The 21,532-nt window shown below is 28.5% G+C and overlaps 2 protein-coding genes across 2 annotated transcripts; both read right to left on the minus strand.

Moving 5' to 3' along the window:
- Positions 1-6,205: 6,205 nt before the first annotated feature.
- LOC148197147 (vascular-related unknown protein 1-like) lies at positions 6,206-7,309 on the minus strand. Its single transcript, XM_088093331.1, has 3 exons — positions 6,917-7,309; positions 6,683-6,739; positions 6,206-6,574 (listed from the first exon to the last, which is right to left on the minus strand). Exons 1-3 carry the CDS (start codon positions 7,268-7,270, stop codon positions 6,425-6,427), a joined length of 561 nt encoding a protein of 186 aa, XP_087949457.1. The 5' UTR covers positions 7,271-7,309; the 3' UTR covers positions 6,206-6,424.
- A 6,065-nt stretch (positions 7,310-13,374) lies between these two features.
- LOC148197148 (uncharacterized) lies at positions 13,375-20,268 on the minus strand. Its single transcript, XM_088093616.1, has 5 exons — positions 20,085-20,268; positions 16,031-16,129; positions 15,888-15,947; positions 13,786-13,857; positions 13,375-13,707 (listed from the first exon to the last, which is right to left on the minus strand). Exons 1-5 carry the CDS (start codon positions 20,266-20,268, stop codon positions 13,670-13,672), a joined length of 453 nt encoding a protein of 150 aa, XP_087949742.1. The 3' UTR covers positions 13,375-13,669.
- Between the last annotated feature and the right edge of the window lie 1,264 nt (positions 20,269-21,532).

Below are 21,532 nucleotides of genomic sequence, written 5' to 3' on the forward strand. Positions count from 1 at the left end.
AGAGTTTCTTTAAGAAACACATTGTCCTACCATTGATTTTTTTTGTCATCAGTTCTAGTTGCCCAATTTGCATCAAAATATCCCATTATGTCAAAGATCATTTGAGAGTTTTATGTGTAGACATAAGTTTATTATGCCTTGAAGATATATTAGAATTATTTTTATTCCTTGTCATTGATCCATGGTCAAATATTACAATGTCATGTCCAATTGAGTTAGGTCCACATTAGGCTAAGTATAGTTAAGTTGACATTGGATCAAGTCAAGTTAAGCTTACATTGGATCCATGTTAGGCTAAGTCAAATCAGTCTACCTTGGGTTTTATGGAGTCAGACCTATCTCTAGCCAAGTCAAATCGAGCCCACTTAAACTCAGTTGAGTTAGATCCGCACCTAGCTCAATTGAGTTAGGTACACCTCAAGTCAAGTCGAGTAAATTCCACCTCTAGTCAAGCTGAGTCATGTCAACCTTGAGTCGAGTCGAGTCAAGTTAATCTCATGCTAAGTTAAGTCAGACTCACCTCTAATCGAGTAGGGTTTGGCCCACCTCACAGTGAATCGATTCGAGTCCACCTCGAGACAAGTAAAGTCAGGTCTATCTTATGCTAAGTCGAGTTGGGCCAACTTAAGGTCAGTGATGTCGAGCCCACCTTGGATTGAGGGCGGCCACCTCGTGCCTAGTTGAGTCAAACACATGTCATATCAAGTAAAGTTTAGTCCATGTTAGGCCGAGTAAAGTCAGGGCATGTTAAAGCAAGTTGCTTAGGCCATTATTGGGCCAAGGCTCATTGGTGTTACATAAGAGCAAGTTGATTCACCTCACCTTGGATCGAGTTGAGTCAGGTTGAACTAACCTTCATCAGAGTTTAGTCGGGGGCACATCAAACTGAGTTGAGTTGGACTCAAGTTTGATACATATTAGACCAAGTTCAATCATGTCTACTAATTTAGACTGAGACAAGGTCGATTAAGTTTAGACACTATATGGACAAACAAGTTAGTTTGGGTTGTAACTTAGTTGCAAATAATAAAAATTAAGTAAGAATAAAGTTGTAATTAATGTAAAATATTTGAGATCAATTTGTAATTTAAGTATTTTAAAGACTTGTGTTATTATAAAATATATATATATATATATATATATATATATATATATAAATGGTAATTAAACTCTTATAGTAAAGCTAAACTCCCTTTGACCATGACCTTAACCAACTTTAAGTAGGGGCTTTGGGGGTTAGGGTTTTTTAGTCTACTTATTTGGTGGACCAAATAAAAAGGAAACTTATTTAGAAGTGAGTTGGACTGAGACTTACAATTTCAAGAAAAAATAGTTTCTAGAAAAAAATAATATGCTCAAAGAATAGAGGTTAGAGAAATTTGTTAAACAAGGATGTGGTTAAATAGTGGAAGGACATGAAAATGATGTATGGAAAGACAACAATTTAAGCTTATTTGAAAATGAAATTATTAAAAGAGTAGGAAATGGTGTTAGGTGAAGTTTTTAGTTAATATGTGATAAGGACAACAACAAAGCCTAACAATAAACAAAATAACAAATTATATTATTCTATTACAAAGTAAAAGCTAATGGAAATGTGTAATATGGTGAGTTACAAATGTTATGAATAAAGATTAGATGGGAAAGAAATCTATTTGAATGGTTAGAATGGATTTTTGGAAAAAAAAATGAAAGAAGTGTAAAGAATTCAAGTATGAGTTAAAAGTTCTACATTGAGTGGAAATGAAAAAGTTTACTAGTATATAATAAAAATAAGACCCATAAAAATAAAACCTTAAGATTTTAAGTTGAAATGGTTTCGGATTTTTTTATGTAAGAAACTCATGCATTAGAGGTGATCAAACTCTCTAGTTTATCCTAATAAAAGAAATTTAACAATGGTATCATAGTTGATGGTTTGTGGTAAGACTCAACCATAGGTAAGATAAATGGAAATGTGTTCAGATAAATTGATGGGACAAGCATGTTTTGTCCATAATAAAAACTAAATTCACTTGTGAGAGAAATTGATAGGAATTCAAGTATGAGTTGAAAGCACGTATTGAATAAAAATAAGAAAGTTAAATGGTAGATAGAAAAAACAATATCCATAAACATAAAGCTTAAAGATTTTATGTTGGAGGTGGTGTCAAATTTCTTGTATGAGTAACTCATACCTCAATGGAGGTCAATTTCTCCTATCTATCACGGTAAAAAATAATTTCAACAAAAATAACAAGTTGGGAAAATGTTAAAACAAGGTGAAGAAGACATATGGAGTTGAAAGAACTAGTCTAATAAGTTACGTTACATTAGTTCAACATATTGTTGTATTTACAACATGAGATATGTGGTAGTTAATTTGGTGTAAGGATGATAATTAGTAAAGTGGATGCGAATTTGACTATTTTATCTACATGTATTTTCATTTTCATTTTTATATGTATGAAATTTTTGTATAATCTTCTGAGAGTATATATGTATCTACTTCTTTATTATTTTAAATATTAATTAAATAATACTTTTATAATAAATAAAAACCACGACAAATAAAAATTGATATTATCAAAATATTTAATGTAGAAAAGTACATATGTTTTCTTTTATCAAATATTTAATATTAAATATTATTAAAAGAAGAATTATAATTATATAAATATCATTAAGAATATCAAATAACAATTGCATAAAAGTTAAACAATTATAAAATAAAGTAGAAGTGATGAATTATGTGTAACAAATAAGTTACCAATTTAAGGGTTAAAAAAAATTAAAATAAATTCTTTATATTATCTAATAAATTAATAACATTTTAATTATTTAAAAGAGAAATAAATATAAAAACAAAAGCAAATAGTGAAACTAATTAGAGGACAGAGAAAAAAGAATGTATTTATCTATCTTCTTTAGTTCAATTTCACAATAATACAGTTACATATATATATATATATATATATATATATATATATATATTGGTTTGGTTGTTTGTGCTAGAAAAAGCTTATTGACGTATTATTTTGGTTGGATGTAGAGGACAATGTACAGAATATCCTATCTGTTATGGAATCAAGGCTAGTTGGAGTTGTTTATGGATTTCTATCTTCCATTATCATTTTTTTTTGCTATTTATACATTATTCTATAACCACTCTACACCTTCACAGATACGAACCTTTCATTTTTATTTAAATAAAAAAATATTCATCATTCCAAAGAGCTAATAAAAAGAGAAACTTGTAGAATTTTCTTCCATAATTAAAATATCGGTAATTAATACTGGATAAGGAATCAACATTGTATTAAACAATTAGCATATTTGGAGAACAATGTATTTTTATTGTTTATTATCTGCGTGTGGCTGAAGATATTTCATAGGATATAATTAAGCCAATGTTCAATGAAATCAGACATTAATTAAATACACCGGAGTATAATAAAAGAATATATGTACACATAAAGCAAAAAAACAAATTATTCAAATGTAAAGTTACATATTATATCATAAGAAAACGAGCAAATGCAATGAAGTTAATCTATAGAGAAGTGTCTGATACTAAAGTTACTTAGCAGGCTTTTTCTAATAATATAATTTAATAATTGAATTTATGTAATATTATCTTTACAATTTTACGCACCAAGTTACAAAAACATTAAATTAACTCTTATGATGTTATAATTTGTGCTTATTACCTTATACAATGAAAGTGCACATTATGTTTGATATTCTAAAATAAAAATTTCAATAAAAAAATATTAGATTAGTTTCTAAATAATAATGTTATAAATCGACTCTAATAATATAAAAAAGTATATATAGTTTATCTATTTTATTATAGTCTATTAAAATATATGATGCAAACACCTTAGATAGTAAATCCTCATACTCCTAACTCTTTTATTAAAAGTTTTGTTCATTCTTTCTACTAGATAATTCATTGTTATGTTCTTGATACAATTAACCATTAAACTTGTTTCAGTTTCAATACTTTTTTCCACTTTTTAAACACAAAAAAACATATCTATTTCTTTTTCAAAAAATAGATCCCTAAAGATACAATGTTCCCAACATGAGTACCGACCCTCACTTAAAAAACTGATTTTTTTTTTTCAATAAAATATTGTAATTTTGAAAAAAGAGAATAGAATTGAGTTTCTTTCATTATTTATAATCTTTGTATATGTGTGGCTAGAACATATACATTGTTTTTATTTTAATTTATCTGCACAATATTTTCACAAATAAAAATAAAATATTTATATTTATCAATTTATTAAATAAAAACTTTAATTATCTAAATAATAATAATAATAATTTCAATAAAAAATAAAAATAAATAAAATAAAAACAATAAGTATACCAATCATTACTTATCATGAGAGAACATGTTTCTACTTGTTGAGCTGATAATTAAAGCTAATCATAAATTCTAATATTGTTATTGAGATCTTTCAAAAAAAACATTCCATATAAAATCAACATCCATAAATCAAGTGACAATTCATATAAGAGTCCATAACATCCTCTTCTTCTTTGTACATTTCACATTATTTTTTTCATTTTTATTCAGAACCAAACTCACATTTGCATTCTTAACAAAAAAAACATATATATATATTATTTTTAAATTTATAATTTTAATTGAGTTTTTAGAAACAATTAAATAGATAAAATTGTATCATGAAGAGCTATTAAATGTTGTAACAAGTACCTAAATTCGTTCCTAAAAGAAAAATGGTTTTTAAAACAAAAGCAATAATTATACCCAAATACTTATACTCTCAGGCAAAATTAAAAAGATATCCTCCTTTTATATATTTTTTGGTACACCCAAAAATAAAATATTCTTTCCTTTTTATACTGAGTAGTGAGTATGGTATGACAAGCCACAGGAATCCAACGACTTGCACGTTCTTTCTTCCTTTTGCCTATTATAATATTTATCTCATCCTCTTTAATTTTTTTACCCCTTTCTTTCTCTCATAAAACTTTCCCTTTTAATATTTATCTCGTACAGTTTTTTAAGTTTAAGTCTTTATTCACTTAAATAAATCTATAGAAAAGTAATTGAATCAATTCGAAAGGATTTGAAAATAATTTCTTTTGTTGTTATTTGAATGGATTTGGAGGTAGATGAGAGTGAATTTGGAAGTAAATTTTTTTAATTTATCACATCAATCAAATTCTACCTTAATTCTTACAAACGTTATTTCCAAATTCAATTTTATTTACCTCTAAATTTACTTAAATAAATAACAAAAAATTTATCTCTAAATCATCTCAAATCCACTCAATTACTCTCTCCAAATCCATTCAAATGAACAAAGGTAAGTGATAAAAATTTATAGTTCAACTGGATTCTTGAAACCACACATCAGTGTGTAAGTCACGGCAAAACAAAATTTCATTTCAACCATAATTAACTATAATTCAAACAGGTGTTCACACAAATATCTGCACTAAGCAATTTTTTTCTTACCAACAGTATAATACAAAATATTAAACAAATTTGACATAACTGAGGAAAAATATTTCTTACCCAAATAAAAAATAACTAATGCTTGTAGTTGTTGGAAAAAGAATGAAAGTTTTTATTCAACTAAAATAACATCAATTTAAATATATAAATAAATATAAATTTTATTTTATAAATTGGTTTTATAAAATTAAATTAAGTTTAATATTCACTTTTAGCATAATATTAGAATTAAGATTTAGAATCTATTCTATCAAAAATGTTTTTTTGTTCTGTGTATTATATTATCATAACCTTTACGACGGAGTTAGATATAAAATTCACTCTTAGAAAACAAATTCAAAATTTATATAAATAATTTTCTTTTTTACTTTATAAGTCAATTTATAAAAAATTAAATTGAAGACAAAAAAAATTATCATAATATTACCTAAATCTAAAAACCACCAAAAATATATTATAAAAAAAAATCAAAATCTCACGTAATACAATCAAATTTCATGGTAATTGTTACAATTCATTTAATTTGAAGTTAAATATTGACCAATCCACCTGATTCATTCAACTCTTAACTATATACCTATTATTTGTTTCTTTCTACCTGTCCTCATTACAAATAACCAGCATGAATATTATTTATCAAAATCCACATTTTCTTTGTTAATTAAAGTCTGACCGTGACAAATATTAATGAATCATGATGAAGTAAGAAAAGTGAAACAGTATAGTAAATTAAGTTTCCTTTGAAGAACAAAAGTTTATGAAATTGCTAACAATATAGGATGAAAGAATATACAGATATATAGTGAGATAGAGATTATACATCACAGTGAGTGATGAAGCTCTTTAATATACAATTGAAGAACTTGAGCTACATAGAAGAACACAAAGAAAAGGAGACAAGGAGAGGGACAGATAAAGAGAGAGAAAGTATATAGACAAAAGTATCAGTCACCCCAAATAATTAACCAACAAAGACAAAGGAACCAGGCATAATCCCCTTTTCTTCAACTCTGTGCAATCACCATTCTTTCCATTATACTTTAATTTATCATCTCTCTTCTTATCTGAATAATGCTCTGATGATTTCAACCCCTTACCCTACGCAATCATCATCATCAAACCATACATACAATTTGTCAGCAAAAACTCACTCTTCTCCCTTAAATCATCATCAAAAAAGCATTATATATATTAATCCAGGTTTACCAGTTCATCATCATCATCTTTTCTAGAACTCATTTCAGCTGGATTCAAGTCTCTCACCTTCAGACAGTAATCAGTAAAGATATTACAAGAAAAGGCATATATCATTGGTGAAGTGAGAAAGGAAAAGAAAAATAAAAATCATTTTTTTTTTTTTTTCTTCAACCCTCTTGTCAAATTCAGCATGTCATCCTTATAACTCGGATTATTATAAAAAAAAGATGATAAAAATCATACCTTGGGACTATTGACAGGAGAGCTAGCAGTGTCTTCCAAAGGGTCATCTTCTGATATCTGTTTGGCTCTTGCTTTCTTGAAGGTCAACTTTTTGGGTGGATTTGGGGCCTTGAAAGAGGGAGAAGAAAGAAGATGATGATGATGATGATGATTGTGGTGAGAAAATTTCCATGCAGCAGAAGAAGCAGCATCTGAGAGCAAAGATGAACCATCCAAACTGGAACAATAACTGGGTTCTATGCCTTTTGAGAAGTCTTCAAAGTAAGATGTCCATCCACTTTCTCCATCAGAACCGCTTGGTTTTCTGCTTCCACCAACTATGCCCCTTGATGAACAATTCAGAGAATGATCCATTAGTCAAACTCTAACAACACCACCATATATACTATATAGAGCTCCACAATAATAATAATAATAGTAATCATTATATACAACTTATAATAAGAACAATTATGAGTAGAATATCAATATCAATACTCCCTTTCATATTTTCTTTATTTCTCTATCTTTTAAAATAATAAAAGAAATTATTTTTCACTACAAATTAAAATAATAAAAGAAATTATTTATATTATTGAAAATGTGAAATTATTTTATATTATATGAATTTATAAAATTAAATTAAACTTAAAATTCACTTACATTCAAAGTTTATTTATGAATAGTTTATATTAGCATTGTTGATGATATATGTTTCGGTTAGTATGGTTGAAAATTATACCTTCATATTTTAAATCAATTCACTTTGTTCAGTTTATTTTTCCTTTTCTAATATTTTGTTAAATTTTCTTTAGTAAAGTCTAAATCTGAGTGGGTATATATCTATTAAAGATATTCTTACTCTGATACTCAAGCCAGTTTTCAGTTATACAATTGATTATCACAGTTAAGTCTTAAATATCCAATAAATATAATACCTACTTCCTTATCTTGTCTCTGTATTTATAGGTTCTGAAATTAACTTTTATTTAGGACTGACCCAATCACAATTCAATGTCTTATAAACATATTTTACCTTACTAATTATCTTGAAATTTTCTTAATATATGAGATATTGATCGATCACTGATGTCAATAGTAACCGATTGATCTATGTTGTTTAGAAAGTTTCGAAAGATTGACCAATAATTCACTTTGAGGTTGTGGTGACCAGTCGATTTATACAATACAATATAAAACTGTGATACATGGAAAGTGCATTATTAAACATGAAAAAGTAAACATGTTATAAATGCATTCTCATAACTGTATATGAACATATAATTAGTGATGAATATAAAATAAAAAATTGAGGAATTTAACCGACTTAATATGCGAGATTCCCCTACCCTAAATTTAATTTTAATTTGGTATTTTCCTAATGCAAGTGAATAGTTTTAATAATAATGTTTGGTGAGAGGTTGAGGAGAGGTTTGGTAGAAAGATAACCGAAAGTTAGAGTGAAGAATGGAGAAAAAGAGAAGAGATGCATACCGTAGATTCTTGAGGTGGGACAGAGGGTGTTTAAGAAGTTAAAGTAACAGTTGAAACTCTAACTGAAAACCAAACATAGAAAGATAGAAAGAGGAGAGAAGAAAAACACAAAAACAAAAGAAAACAAATTGCAGATAGAGAAACAGTTGACCTTTGCTGTTCGAAAGCATGCTGTTTTCCATTTTTCTCCTCAGGAGTGCTATGGGGACGTTATTGCTCCTATTTTCGTTGAAACATAAATAATAAAATAGAAGGGGAAAAATAAATTAGTGTGACAAATGATGTAATGAAAAAGAAAAGTATGGATCAAAGTCAAAGAAAAAAAAACTGAATATATCAATATGGTAAATATATTTTTAAGTAAGAGTTTATTAAGTACAAAAAGACAGTTGAGTATTTTTGTAAAGGAAAAACTTATGGGTCTATTATTTGAAGATATTTTACTGTATATGGTGTCAAGTTTTTTTTTTTTAACGTAAATCTCATAATGTTTTGATTTTTCTTTTAGTCATTAGTAGTATTAGAAACGAATATTCGTCTTAGTTTTTAAATGAAGTTAAAGATTGCTATTTGGTTAGTTCATAGTATCGGTTGATTTTATTGGGTAATTAATATGTAACAATGACCGTTTATATGATTTTATTATTATTACTTTTGTATCGAATTTAAAATTTTATTTAAAAAATTGATTATTTTATACTTGTTATTTTTAAGTATTTGAAATTATTTTGTGAAGATTCCATATTATATTAAGAATTTAAGTGTGAGTTGAAAAAGTTTTCAAATTGAAGATAAATGAACAAATTGAGTGGTATGAAAGAAAAATAAGATCTATAAATATTAAGTCTTAAGATTTTAGGTTGAAAATGATGTTAGGTTTTTTATATAGGTAACTCATATATCATTGATAGTAAATTTTTCCAGCCTGATCTAGTAAAGAATTTTAATAGTGTTATCAAAGTTGATGATTTGTTTTGGTTCTTAGTTTAGACAAAGACAAATATGTCTCATTGTAGTAAGACTGGATCACATTAGAGTTAGTAGAAGTGTGTTGAAATAAAAGGAAGGGATGTTAGAAACCACTCAAAATCCAACTCATTTGTGGGGAAGATTGTTATCCAAGTATGAGTTGAGAGTCTTACCTTGAGTAAAAATAAAAAAAAAGTTAAATACAAGAAAAAGGAAGAGCCATAAACATTAAGCCATAAGATTTTATGTTAGATTATGTGGTGTAAGGTTTACGAACAACTCATACCTCAAAGGTGGTCAATCTCCTTAATCTATCGCAATAAAAGAAAATTCTATTGTTTTATTAAAATTGATAGTTTGTCTTGATGTTCGACTTAAGCGAAGACAAGTATGCTAATTATGATAAGAGATTCAATCATAGTTAAGGTCAGTGAAAATGTGTTGAAAAGTGTGGCAAGTATGTAATTTTGTGGTAAAAAAATAATAAAATCCAACTCACACTTGTGGAGAAGACCTTTAAGAATTCAAGCATTAATTGAAAGTCTCATATTAAGTAAAAAATGAAAAGGTTAAATGATATATAAGAAAAACAAGACTCTTATACATTGAGTTTTAAGATTTTATATTAGATGTGGTGTCAAGTCTTTTATGAAAAACGTATACATCAAAGGTGATTAATTTCTTAATCTATCATATAATAAAAGAAAGCTAACAATGATATTAGAGTTGATGATTTGTCTTGGTTTCTTGCTCAAGTTGAGACAAATATATCCTCTTTTGGTAAAGATCCAATCATAATTTGGATTGGTGGAAGTGTGTTAAAATAAAGAGATAAGACAAATATGTTCTATGATATAAATCAATGATAAAATTGAACTCATAAGTGTATAAAAGATAGTTAGAAATTCAAGTATGAATTAAAAGTATCACATTGAATATAAATAAGAAATTTGAATAGTATATAAGAAAAGAAAGAAACATAAATATGTTTGAATTTCCAACACATTAATTATATCATTAAAATAGAATATATAAATAGTGTTAAAAACCGATCTTATAAGTTGAATTAAGTTTAAATATTTTTTCATGTATGTTTGTTTGCAATTGTAAATCATCTACAAATGTTTAAAAACATGATTATAAGATTGAAAAACTTATATACTCTCCTTATCTCTAACATTATTATTAATTAAAATTTGAGTTTCACAATTAGTGCCTTGTTAAAAACAATAGTCCTTAATATATTCCAGCTATAAACCAAAATAAAATGATGGAGAAGGTACATAATTGTCTTTTTCCGCTTCTATGATTTTACACCACAACAAGACAACATGAAGACATTAAGCACAAACATAAACTATTACTGATATTAGTTGCACTTTTTCTTGGACTGATTCTCTACCCAAATTCTTATGGGTTGATGCTTATCAAACTGTAATTTTTAATCAATAGGTTCAAAGAACACTATATCCTATGCAAGGTATGGGTACTAAATCTTTATAGTTTAAAATTTGGCCATCAGCATAGTTTGATATATTTTATATCATATAATTAATACAAAGTGTTAACAAGATTGGTTAAACATTTGTAACAACCATTAATTGAAGAAAATTTGTACTTAAAAATAAAGTGGGATAAGACAAATGATTCTATAGAGATTTCTTTTTTACGCAGATAAAAAAAATTCATATTATGTCTTTATATATAAAGAAAAAAAATACACGACTTCTTCTGTATTATATATATTATAGAGCTGTCAAAACGGGTAACCCGGCCCGAACCGACCCACCACGGGTTGACCACTTAGTGAGTCAATCCAACCTGGCTCATTTATTAGCGAGTCAAAAAAATTCGAACCCGATCCGACTCACCACGGATTGGTGGGTTAAACGGGTTGGCTCATTGACTCACTTAATTAACTTTTTTTTCACCTTCTTCTTCTCAGATTCTTATAACATGTTACTTTGATCGATCAAATTGAAACAATAATAATTGAACCAATTGATATAAAAGAAAATGAAACAAAAGAAATATATTGTTATATATATTCTAAGCTATCAAGCGTAAAGTTTTGCCAATTTAGTTTAGTGAGACATATAAGAAACTACATATAGACGTTAACAAAAATATATAGCACAAGATAAAATTGTCATGCTTGTAGATAGGTGTAAAAACAAGATAAAACAAATGATATATTCTCGAATTATTCAATCTATAATATTATCCATCTATTAAATTGGAGTCCTGAATGGATAAATCCACAGTATTATGGTCTCTTGAAACATCTTCTTCTTTATCTCCATCTGTAATATTATCCAATCTATAATCTTAGGGTTTTATTTGCGAATGAGAACTTTTGGAAAGACAGCAACGCAAAATGCTCTATTGCTAAGTAAAGGTTGTGCATTTTGAATAATTAATTTAATTAATTTGATTTCAATAAAAAAATAGGATTTGAATAATTAATTTAATTAAAAAAATAGGTAGGTTGGTGAGCCAACCCGACCCACCACGGGTTCAACCCGTGTGAGCCGGGTTCTTAGTAAGCCGGGTCAAAATTGGCTCACATAAAAAATTTTGCATTTTTTTCAATCCAACCTGGCTCAAACCCGTGGTGAACCAGGTTGACTCACGGGTTTCAATCCATTTTGACAGCACTATATATATATATATATATATATATGTATATATATATAATCTAGAATCAACTCTACAATTTGAACTATAATATTTGTCTTACTAATGGCTCAACAATCAACTACAAAAGAAAATGTGAAACTTCGAAACACAATTTTATCCGCGTTTTGGAAGGCATTTTCTTTTCTTTTCTCTTTTAGGTCGAACTTAAAAGTTTTTTATTTATGCACAAAATTAGCTAAAATTTGGTCAAGCAACTAAGCTATATTTAGTTATATAATAACCATTGAAATGCGTAAATATTTTGTTTAATCTTTGTAAAATAAATGATCATATATATATATATATATATATATATTATATATATATATATATATATATATGGACGAGCACAAAGATGGACAGGGGACCTAACGAATCTGGTAGCTATAATACTACAAGATTCGGAGATTCGCAATGTGTAAGAGGTGTCCAACTGTATAGCTGTACTTTGGAACTGCGACTAATTATGTGGCCATGTACGACAATATTATGTTTAGAATATCAAGTATAAAACTTCCTAAGTTGGTATAGATATTTCATATTCTTTTGTACTACAAAATATTTTAAAATTCAAAAATTAATCCATTAATTAATAAAACTATTAATAATTAATTATCTATCTAAAATAAAAGAAAAAGTTGAAAATAATAAAAAATGTATCAAACTATTAAAAATTGGAATGAACTAAACTTTTAAAACAAACTATTTTAATACACTACAATAAACTAGATTAACTAGTAGGCTAATCAAATAAATTAGTATAACATCACCCTAAACACGGAAAGAGTAATCACTTTTGACAACTATTTCATATTTAAAGTAACATCATTAAAAAAGTGGTTAAAGTGGTTCTTATATCAGTTGTTTAAAATAAACAAATATCACTACCTAATAATTAGATTTATTTTATAATTCCCAATTTTCTGGGGAAATTTCAGCCTCAACTTAGCGTCACCGCCCGAGAAAGGCAAACATTATGATTTGGCTTCGTTGCATATATTTAATTTACTTTTAAAATCAGAAGAAATGGACCCACATTAAATAATTTCAGTCCAAATTATGCCCCTGCGTGTTCTAATAATTTATTTTCTCATTTTTCATTCGTTCTTTATTAATATATACTGTTTACAAAATTAAACAATTTGATACCACACTAGGCCACAAGTACAACAAACATTTTTTTTCTTATCAGTGAGAAAGAAAGGTCGCATTGCATGAGATAAATGAAAAAGCACACCCTAGATACTGAGCCATACTGACATAATAATGCATGGCCACACCATACTGAAATGTAAAACACCGACAGTCAACCAAATGAGAAAATGTGCAATGAAATGTAACGATAGCAATGTGCTCAAATGAGACCATTATCAAGAAAAATTAACCAACTCATACGGCTCGTAAACACAACTAGTTGAAACAACTGATACGAAGCCGATGAAATAGATAAAATCAAAACATTAAAATAAACTTTACATAAACCATCTGTGTATATTAAACTCCATCTGGCAAACTGATTCCTTGAACATAATAAATTCAGTAGACAAGCAAAATAAAAAAAGAGAGTTGTAATATTAAAAATATCGGATAGACAGTACAAATGTCCAAGGAGATCTCAACCGCGTCGGAGTTCTAGTGCCCGTATTTCTGAAACTCCCACTCACTGTTATCTGTACAGGTACAAAAACACAAGTTAGAAGTGCACTTCTTAATCTATAAAGGAGGATGAAGGATCCACGTCTGCATACCTAGAGGACAAACTTGACGAGTCTTGAGCCATCGACTAATGCAGTGGAAGTGAAAAGCATGGTTACAAACGCCTGTATAAAGTAGCAGTTTGAGTAATTCAGTGCAAACTAGAAAAATACTAACAAACATAGAAGCCCACATTACTATTCTTTTAAGTCCCAGCTAAACTGAAATAGCACAACATTTTTACTCATGACACGAAGAAATAACCTACACATGATTATTCCAAAATTAAAAAAAAAGGTAAAGAGTTTACAACATTGCGATAATCTAGAAATACCAAAACGTTACTGGAGACAAAGTATATTTTGTCCCACAAAAATGAAGGGTCCAACATTATTTTGTCCATCTCAATGTTATTAACACGTATTTCCATTTTTTTCATGATGGAACCAAACAATGGAATGGAAGCATCCCTTGGTAACTCCTTCACTTCTCTCACTTCCTTTCTTTTCTTTAATAGGAACCCTTTCCGTTTCCTCCTTCGTACCCAAAAGCCTGAAGGTCATCATAATCATAATAATTCACATGTCTGACTCTTATAAACCACAATTCCAAGGGTCAAGAAAGTACGATTAATTTAGAAGCTGCAAGAACTTGAATAAAAAGGTGTGGCCACATTCTTGCAGGACAACTCATGGTGATTGTCTCATAGAGTCGTACTGAGCATATAAAAATCCATGATCTCTATACTCCTAAAAAAATATAAGGTACAGAAACCTTAAATATAACCAAAATACAATATATGATGTGTTTGGCAATAACTGCCAGTATCTCCATTAGTTCTAAAGTGCAGAGCAACATATCCCATTGGTTAGATGTTTACTGTTGAACTTATGGGCTACGCAATATCAATATGATTGTTCTTGAAATAAAAAAAAAAAGGTTATTTCCTATTCAAATCATAAACTGCTAGGACAAATATGATGGAAACACTACTTTTAATGTTTCTTAAGCAAATTCTAATTCATTTTGCCTATAAATAAGCATATTTTTCATGGCTTACTTTTGTGACCATTTGCGTCAGAGGTGAGAGGATTGCCAATTAGATAAGATGGACATCTAATCTAGTACACTTCATAGCCATAGCAGAACGAGGCAAAGGAAGTGCCACAAGATTGAGCAGTCAAATTGAAAATAAACGCTAAATTTAATAGTCGTAGTACAATAGTATACGCAAGATACTGAATTTGCTTCAGTTTAATAGATGGCGAAACATAAAATGGGGAGGAAATAATAAACGCAAGATACGCAAAATACAGTCTCAATTGGTAACGTTAAACAATGAAATATCAAAACATTAACTCAAACTAGCTTGCGTCCACCCTCCTAGAGTAAAAAACACCTTTTATCTCCTCCCTCAAGATCAAGGGCCCAATAACAACCTTGCTTTGAGATAAAGGTTTTGATTCTTCAGTCAAATTATATATGCTTTAATTTGTCATATATTAATGATAATACGCCCACTTTGAACATGACAGCAGCATCAACTTACCCTCTCTTAAGTAAGAACAAACTTCCAACATATTTTCTTGTAGTAGATATTAAAGAACTCCAACCAAAGAATGTTTTATCGATTTTGTACCGACCTCAAATCTGTTGAGTTCACATCGATAGGATCAATTATCACATCTGAATCAATTATCACATCCAACTTTGGAGCTTCAAAAAGGCATCTCGGAGGATGGGAGGACGAAAAGGGAAAAGTGTATTTAAACAAACTTTGACCTTAACTCTAAGTTATATGGAACTATTAGAACTATTGGGGGTACACATGAAGCCCCTGTCCCCAATCAAGAGATAGGAGAGTTTTTGTTCCCTTAAAAAAGGCCAATGTTCCGATAGGATCAATCACTACGTTGGAGGTATTGTTCGTCTTAGAAAAAGATATCGAAGGAGGAGGTGTATTTAAACTGACCTAGCTCGGCTAGTAAGCTAGGTAGAACTATTGGACGTACAAACAATTTTAATTTTAAATTATAATACTCCTACAATCATATCTACCTTCCTCAACCCTAAGGTAAAACAGACAGATGGATATCAAGCATTCTAAAAACCTATTTCAAATCAAATCAGCAATTAGAGCGAATCAAAAACATACCCCACGCCACTGTGCATTCTTCGCTAGTTGCGCTGGCCTGGTTGGCTTGGCACTCGATGCCTGAAATCAGGGACCAAAAATTCAAAAGCGGAACGAATCGCTTCAAATTGAAAAACAGTTTTCGATTGAAAGAACGCGCTTACATAGATCCATGATGTGGTTCCGGCAGATGGCACAGTTATCGACAACGATGTCTGCAAGAAATAAAGAAAAAATAGTGAGAAGAAAAAAACACGGGAAAAATTAGGGNTTTGATAAATTTTGATCTCAAACTTTAAAAATTAATGGATATAGTCATTTTAATCTAATTACTTTAAATTTTTTTGACGTGTCAAACACGTTTTATATTAGTATTTAAATTATTTACATTGTTTCGTATGTTTTCAATTTTAATTGAAAATTTCATTTGATACATCAAAAAATTTAATATAATTTGGTTAAAATTAGATTTGTTTATTTTTAAAGTTTAAAAATTAAAATGTATTTTGTAACAAAAATAAATTTGAATTTCGTATTAAAATTCAAGAAAAAAATACTTAATTTTTTTTTCACACATAATCTAATAAGTATAACGTCTTATCAATTATAATAAATGAACTTTTGTTTTTCTCATTTTTCACGCTGTATTCCATTTTGGGCATCCAAATATATTATCTTTCTTTTCTTTTAATTGATGAACCTTACTATATATATTTAATGACGGTTACCAAATATGTATTGGGTGAGCAGTTGATAGGTGTAACTTGACACTTGCAAAAAAAAAATGCAAATATATATATATATATATATATATATATATATATATAATATATATATATATATATATATATTATATTTTGGTACGAAAATTGGTTTTGAAAGAATAAGGAGGCAGTGAAAAGAGTGTGTGGTCCAATCCAAAACTAACTAAGCACCAAAAGATTCTGATTAGAAGTTGATGGATAATATTCGCATTATATTCCTAAATTGTTCCCAGTTTATGCTTAGGTTGTTAGTTGCCGGCCATTAACAAATTGACACTAAAAATGTTCCCAGCAAACACATAATGTATTATTGAATAACCTAATTCAAATTTAATCACCAAAAAGTCACTTCTTTTATGCATTATTCAATCTCTGGTGTAATGTGTATTATCTTGATGTATTGTACAAATACTAAGATCGTATTATGGTACCCTGGCTTTTGATTTCCTCGTCCAATTTTGGGTCAACTGAAACCTTTTTCTATGTTCCTTAAGAAAATGAAAATATAACTTCACTCCAAAGTTAAAATATGTCATATTTTTTTTTTATGGAAATATAATGTGAGTTGATTAAAGTGCCAATAAATATTAATTGCATAAGATCTTTATGTCATAAGATTAAGACTCTACTAACAACATGAGAAATTAGACATGTCTACTCTCTTGAATATTTACAAATTGTATAAAGAGATAATTGCGGTCAATGGAGAAGGATGCAATGTATTTTATAATACTAATAATATCATCATAATCTTTAACATTGGAGTAAAATGAAATTTGCATTTTATAGTTATCTATTTTCTCAAAATATGATAAAACTATAATATTACTATTTATATTAGTACATTCATCTAAAAAAAATAAGAACACAACCTATATTCATATACTCTACTACATCTACTATTTTTTTTTCTATTTAAACCTGAAACATCTTATGTTAATGCCAAAAATAATGATCATTGCAAACAAAAAAGAAATACATAACATAAAGCATAAAAGAGTTATATCACATGATCATATCATTACACATTTGTAGACACAAGATCAAAGACATTACTAGACTCAATATTTGGATTAACGAAATTAACATCAAAATCACTAAAGACAAACACTTGTGGAAGCTTCTATTGCTCTGTAGAGTCATTACTAATGAGTTTCACTCTACCACTCACGAGGTTAATCTCCTTCACGTGCTAGACCATTATCTTGCCTTCAGACTAGGACCTCATACTACTCTTACCATATAACACACTCTACTATATATAAGTGTGAATGATAACAATAGGATTTTTCCCATGGAATTCCTTTTAATTTCATAAACTCATATCTAATACAACCTTTTCAACATCAATTATATACACTATTACAACAACGAATAACAATAATAGAAAACATTACAACCACAAAAACTAGTTAAATATACAATAGACAATGTATCAAAACATACAACAGAAGGTGAACTCAACTCTAAAGCTCATAGAGGGTCATTTTCAAAGGAGCGCTCAACGGCATAGACTAGCGCTCAGTATTAGCAACCCCTGGATCTCTAACTTGAGAGCACTCAATGTCAAGGCCACTAGAGCACTCTAACTTGAGCGTACTCAATGGCAAAAATTAACACTCAATGTCCTATCATGAAGATGTCACTAATTTGAGATTTTAAAGCTAGGGTTCAGTGCCACCATTAGGGTGTCAAAATGGGTTGTGGCGCGAGTTAAGCTGCTAACTTGCTAAAACAGGGCATACTGAGTTGGAATTTTCAACTCACCAGTTCGTTTTAGCCTGACTCACCTAGCCTGCCAAATTGGTGGGCCCCTTGCTTGCTAACCTATTTTGTTTTCTATTTTTTATTTTTTTAATTAAATATGAAAAGAAAAATAATTAAAATGATTAAATTTTTTATATTATATTTTTGTAAAAATGTAAGTAGGTAATACTATTATAATTTAAATAATTAACATCTACAAATTAAGTTCCAATTATTAGTTATAATTTATTATACAACGATACTTCAATTTAGATCACATATACATGTTCGATTCTTTAAAATACTTTATATGTGCTTATTAATAAATAATCTAATCTATCAAACAATAATATTTATATGATGATAATAATTTATAACTTTTTATGTTGACAATGTTTAATATATATGATTTTAATTTTGATTCACACAATAAAAATCATATATTTATAACATTATTAAGAATTATTGTACACTTTTCAATATACATATATATCATGTATCATATCTTATTGTTTCAAAATAAACGTATCGACAAATCAAATATGCATCGTATCCATTACGCGTATAGTATATGTTCATCGTATGTTATAATAGAGTAATTTAACATGCAAATGTAATAATTATTTTAATTTATCCAATTAAAAATATTAATTAATCAATTCAAAGCATAAAAAATCTATATAATTAAATATGTTTTAAATAATATTTATAAGTATATATACAAACAAATTTTATAAATAAAAATTAAAAAAAAACTTAGGTGGCGAGCCTATCAACAGATCCTATGGCAGGATAGGTTGAAATTTTGGCCTATTCTTTTATGATGGGCCAGTCCGGCCTATTTTGGACAGGCCAAAACCAGCCGAGATAACGTGTTTGGCCATCCCTAGCCATTATGTTACCAATCAACACCACATTAGCAGAAACTAAAAATTTCAAAATTTGAAGTTATTTAACTACACCAATCACAATAGGAAAATCATAAAATTACCGATGGATTTTTATCGATGACTTTTAATCTGTTGGTAATGATTAATTATTAATGGGGTTACTAACATATATCCTTGTTTAACTTAGTCATGATTTTCCTTATTGTGACTCCATTTGAAATGTGGATGAAGGAGATGAGACCAATAATGTGAATGAAGGAGATGAAGAGAAAAAAAATTGGATAGATATGTGTGGATGAAAGAGATCAATGTAAAAGGATTTATAAATATGAACAAAGAAGATGAATATAACAAGATTTATAGAAGTGGGGAAGAAAAAAATGTGATGAGGAGATTTGTCAATTTTAAATCTAATCATTTAAATTAAAAATAATCCACAATTCATATTCATTGTTCTAAACATACATTATTCATAATATATAACTTAACATTAACACGTCCACGCTAATTAACCTAAATAAATATATGGCTTAATTGGTCATTTGATACACTTCTCGGGCAATGTGTGTACTTGATATCCATTTTTTAAAAAGTTTCAACTTCATCCTTTAATGATTTAATGTGCATCAATCAAGTCATCCCCGTTAGTTTTTCATATACAACGTTAATTGTGTGGTGACGTGGCAAAATAGAAGATCTAAGTGTAACAATTTATAAATTCACAGTGTAAATTGGGTTGTTGAGGTGTGCTTTTAATGGTGAATTTTGAAGTTTGAGGTTTGCCCTAGTTCTTCTCTGCACATTGCATTCTTTTGTACCCATTGTCTTCTTCACAATCACCGTCCCCCTTCTCACAAGCAGATCCTCTCCTTCCTGGGCAACATCAGCTAGACCCTCCATAACTTCTTCACAGTGCCCATCTCCCTCCACATTAACTTCTTCTTGACAATGACAATCTCCCTCTCCATCAACTTCATCTTCACAATCACCCTCTCCCTCCATATCATGAAAAACATATAAAATTCTAACCCTAAATTATGCAATTAGTGAAACACCACATCAATGTCAAAAATCCTAAAACGACACACAATCACATACATTCAACACAAGCATACCTTTGATCTTCAATCCAACCCATTCCACTGTCAATGAAACTCCCATTCTTCACTTTCACTTCGCTGGGAATTGAATCCTAATTTTTCTTCCCCTCTTTCTTATCGAATTTCCAATTTCCTTTATGTTCAAAGTTGTGTAAATCCCTAATTTAGTATTGTATCAATTTCCTTTTCTATTTTTCTAAGCACTCCTAATTTCCACATCATTGTGCCCTACATATTACATGTTAGAAAAAAAAATGGCACCACATCATAGAATTACCAAGTCAACATATACAATAAGTCAACGTTATTGATTGAAACAATGTGAACAGAGAATGACTTGATTACTGCATATTAAACCATTTCGAGACGAAATTGAAATTTTTTAAAAGTAGATATCAAGTAGACAGAACCAATTAAACCTAAATATAAATATTAAAATCAAATATGATTAATGTCAATTTGAATAATTTAATATTTATTTTAATAGTAACGTTGACTAAACTAAAAATAATCTTATTTATTTTAGTACTAACTATAATTTGACATAAAAAAATATTTAATTATTATGAAAGGTTAAAAGTAGTTTTTATAGTTTTTAAGAAAAAATTATCCTTTTACATTAATTTAGAATTTAACTTTATTAAAATATAATATTAATATTAATAGAATTAAAAAAATAAGATATCTCACCTAGTTTGGTTGAAGACGCGTTTGGAGAGCTTAAAAAAATTATATCAGTTACTTATCAACGTTTCACTTAATATTGAGTAAAAAAGTGTATTCAAGTTTTATTTCAGCTCAAAATATTAAAATTTGTGCACATAATATACTATGTTATGTGAAAAATTTACGGACAGTTGTTTTAACTCTTTGTAATTAATTATGTCCTTATCTTAAATGATAGAAGTAATTTTTTTTTGCATTTTACAAAAATAATAAATAAATAAATAATGTTAATTGTTCTTGTAGGTTAAAATTTGTATACAAGGTCTCTGCGAGAAACATGGTTGATATTCTTCCAATCTATTATAAATTTAAGATGTATCCTTTGACCCACTGATATATTTCGAGATCTGTTCGGGTAAGATTTTTTCAATGTTTGAGGGTGGAGTACTTCCAAAAATACTTTGATGTTGAAGTAAGATGTATACATAAAATAATAAAAA

This window comes from Vigna umbellata, chromosome 6 (assembly GCF_029865625.1).
Source record: "Vigna umbellata cultivar VRB3 chromosome 6, Vumbellata_1.0, whole genome shotgun sequence".
Lineage (NCBI taxonomy): Eukaryota > Viridiplantae > Streptophyta > Magnoliopsida > Fabales > Fabaceae > Vigna > Vigna umbellata.

What these genes read in the sequence shown, in the direction of transcription:
- LOC148197148 (XM_088093616.1), bottom strand. Translation starts at nt 20,268, where the DNA reads ATGGAGGGAGAGGGTGATTGTGAAGATGAAGTTGATGGAGAGGGAGAT. An exon ending in GAACCACATCATGGATCTAT is followed by an intron (nt 15,948 to 16,030) that starts GTAAGCGCGTTC and finishes CCCTGATTTCAG; the next exon opens with GCATCGAGTGCCAAGCCAAC. An exon ending in TCGTCAAGTTTGTCCTCTAG is followed by an intron (nt 13,708 to 13,785) that starts GTATGCAGACGT and finishes GTACCTGTACAG; the next exon opens with ATAACAGTGAGTGGGAGTTT.
- LOC148197147 (XM_088093331.1), bottom strand. Translation starts at nt 7,270, where the DNA reads ATGGATCATTCTCTGAATTGTTCATCAAGGGGCATAGTTGGTGGAAGC. An exon ending in CTCCTGTCAATAGTCCCAAG is followed by an intron (nt 6,740 to 6,916) that starts GTATGATTTTTA and finishes TACTGTCTGAAG; the next exon opens with GTGAGAGACTTGAATCCAGC. An exon ending in AAGATGATGATGATGAACTG is followed by an intron (nt 6,575 to 6,682) that starts GTAAACCTGGAT and finishes ATGATTGCGTAG; the next exon opens with GGTAAGGGGTTGAAATCATC.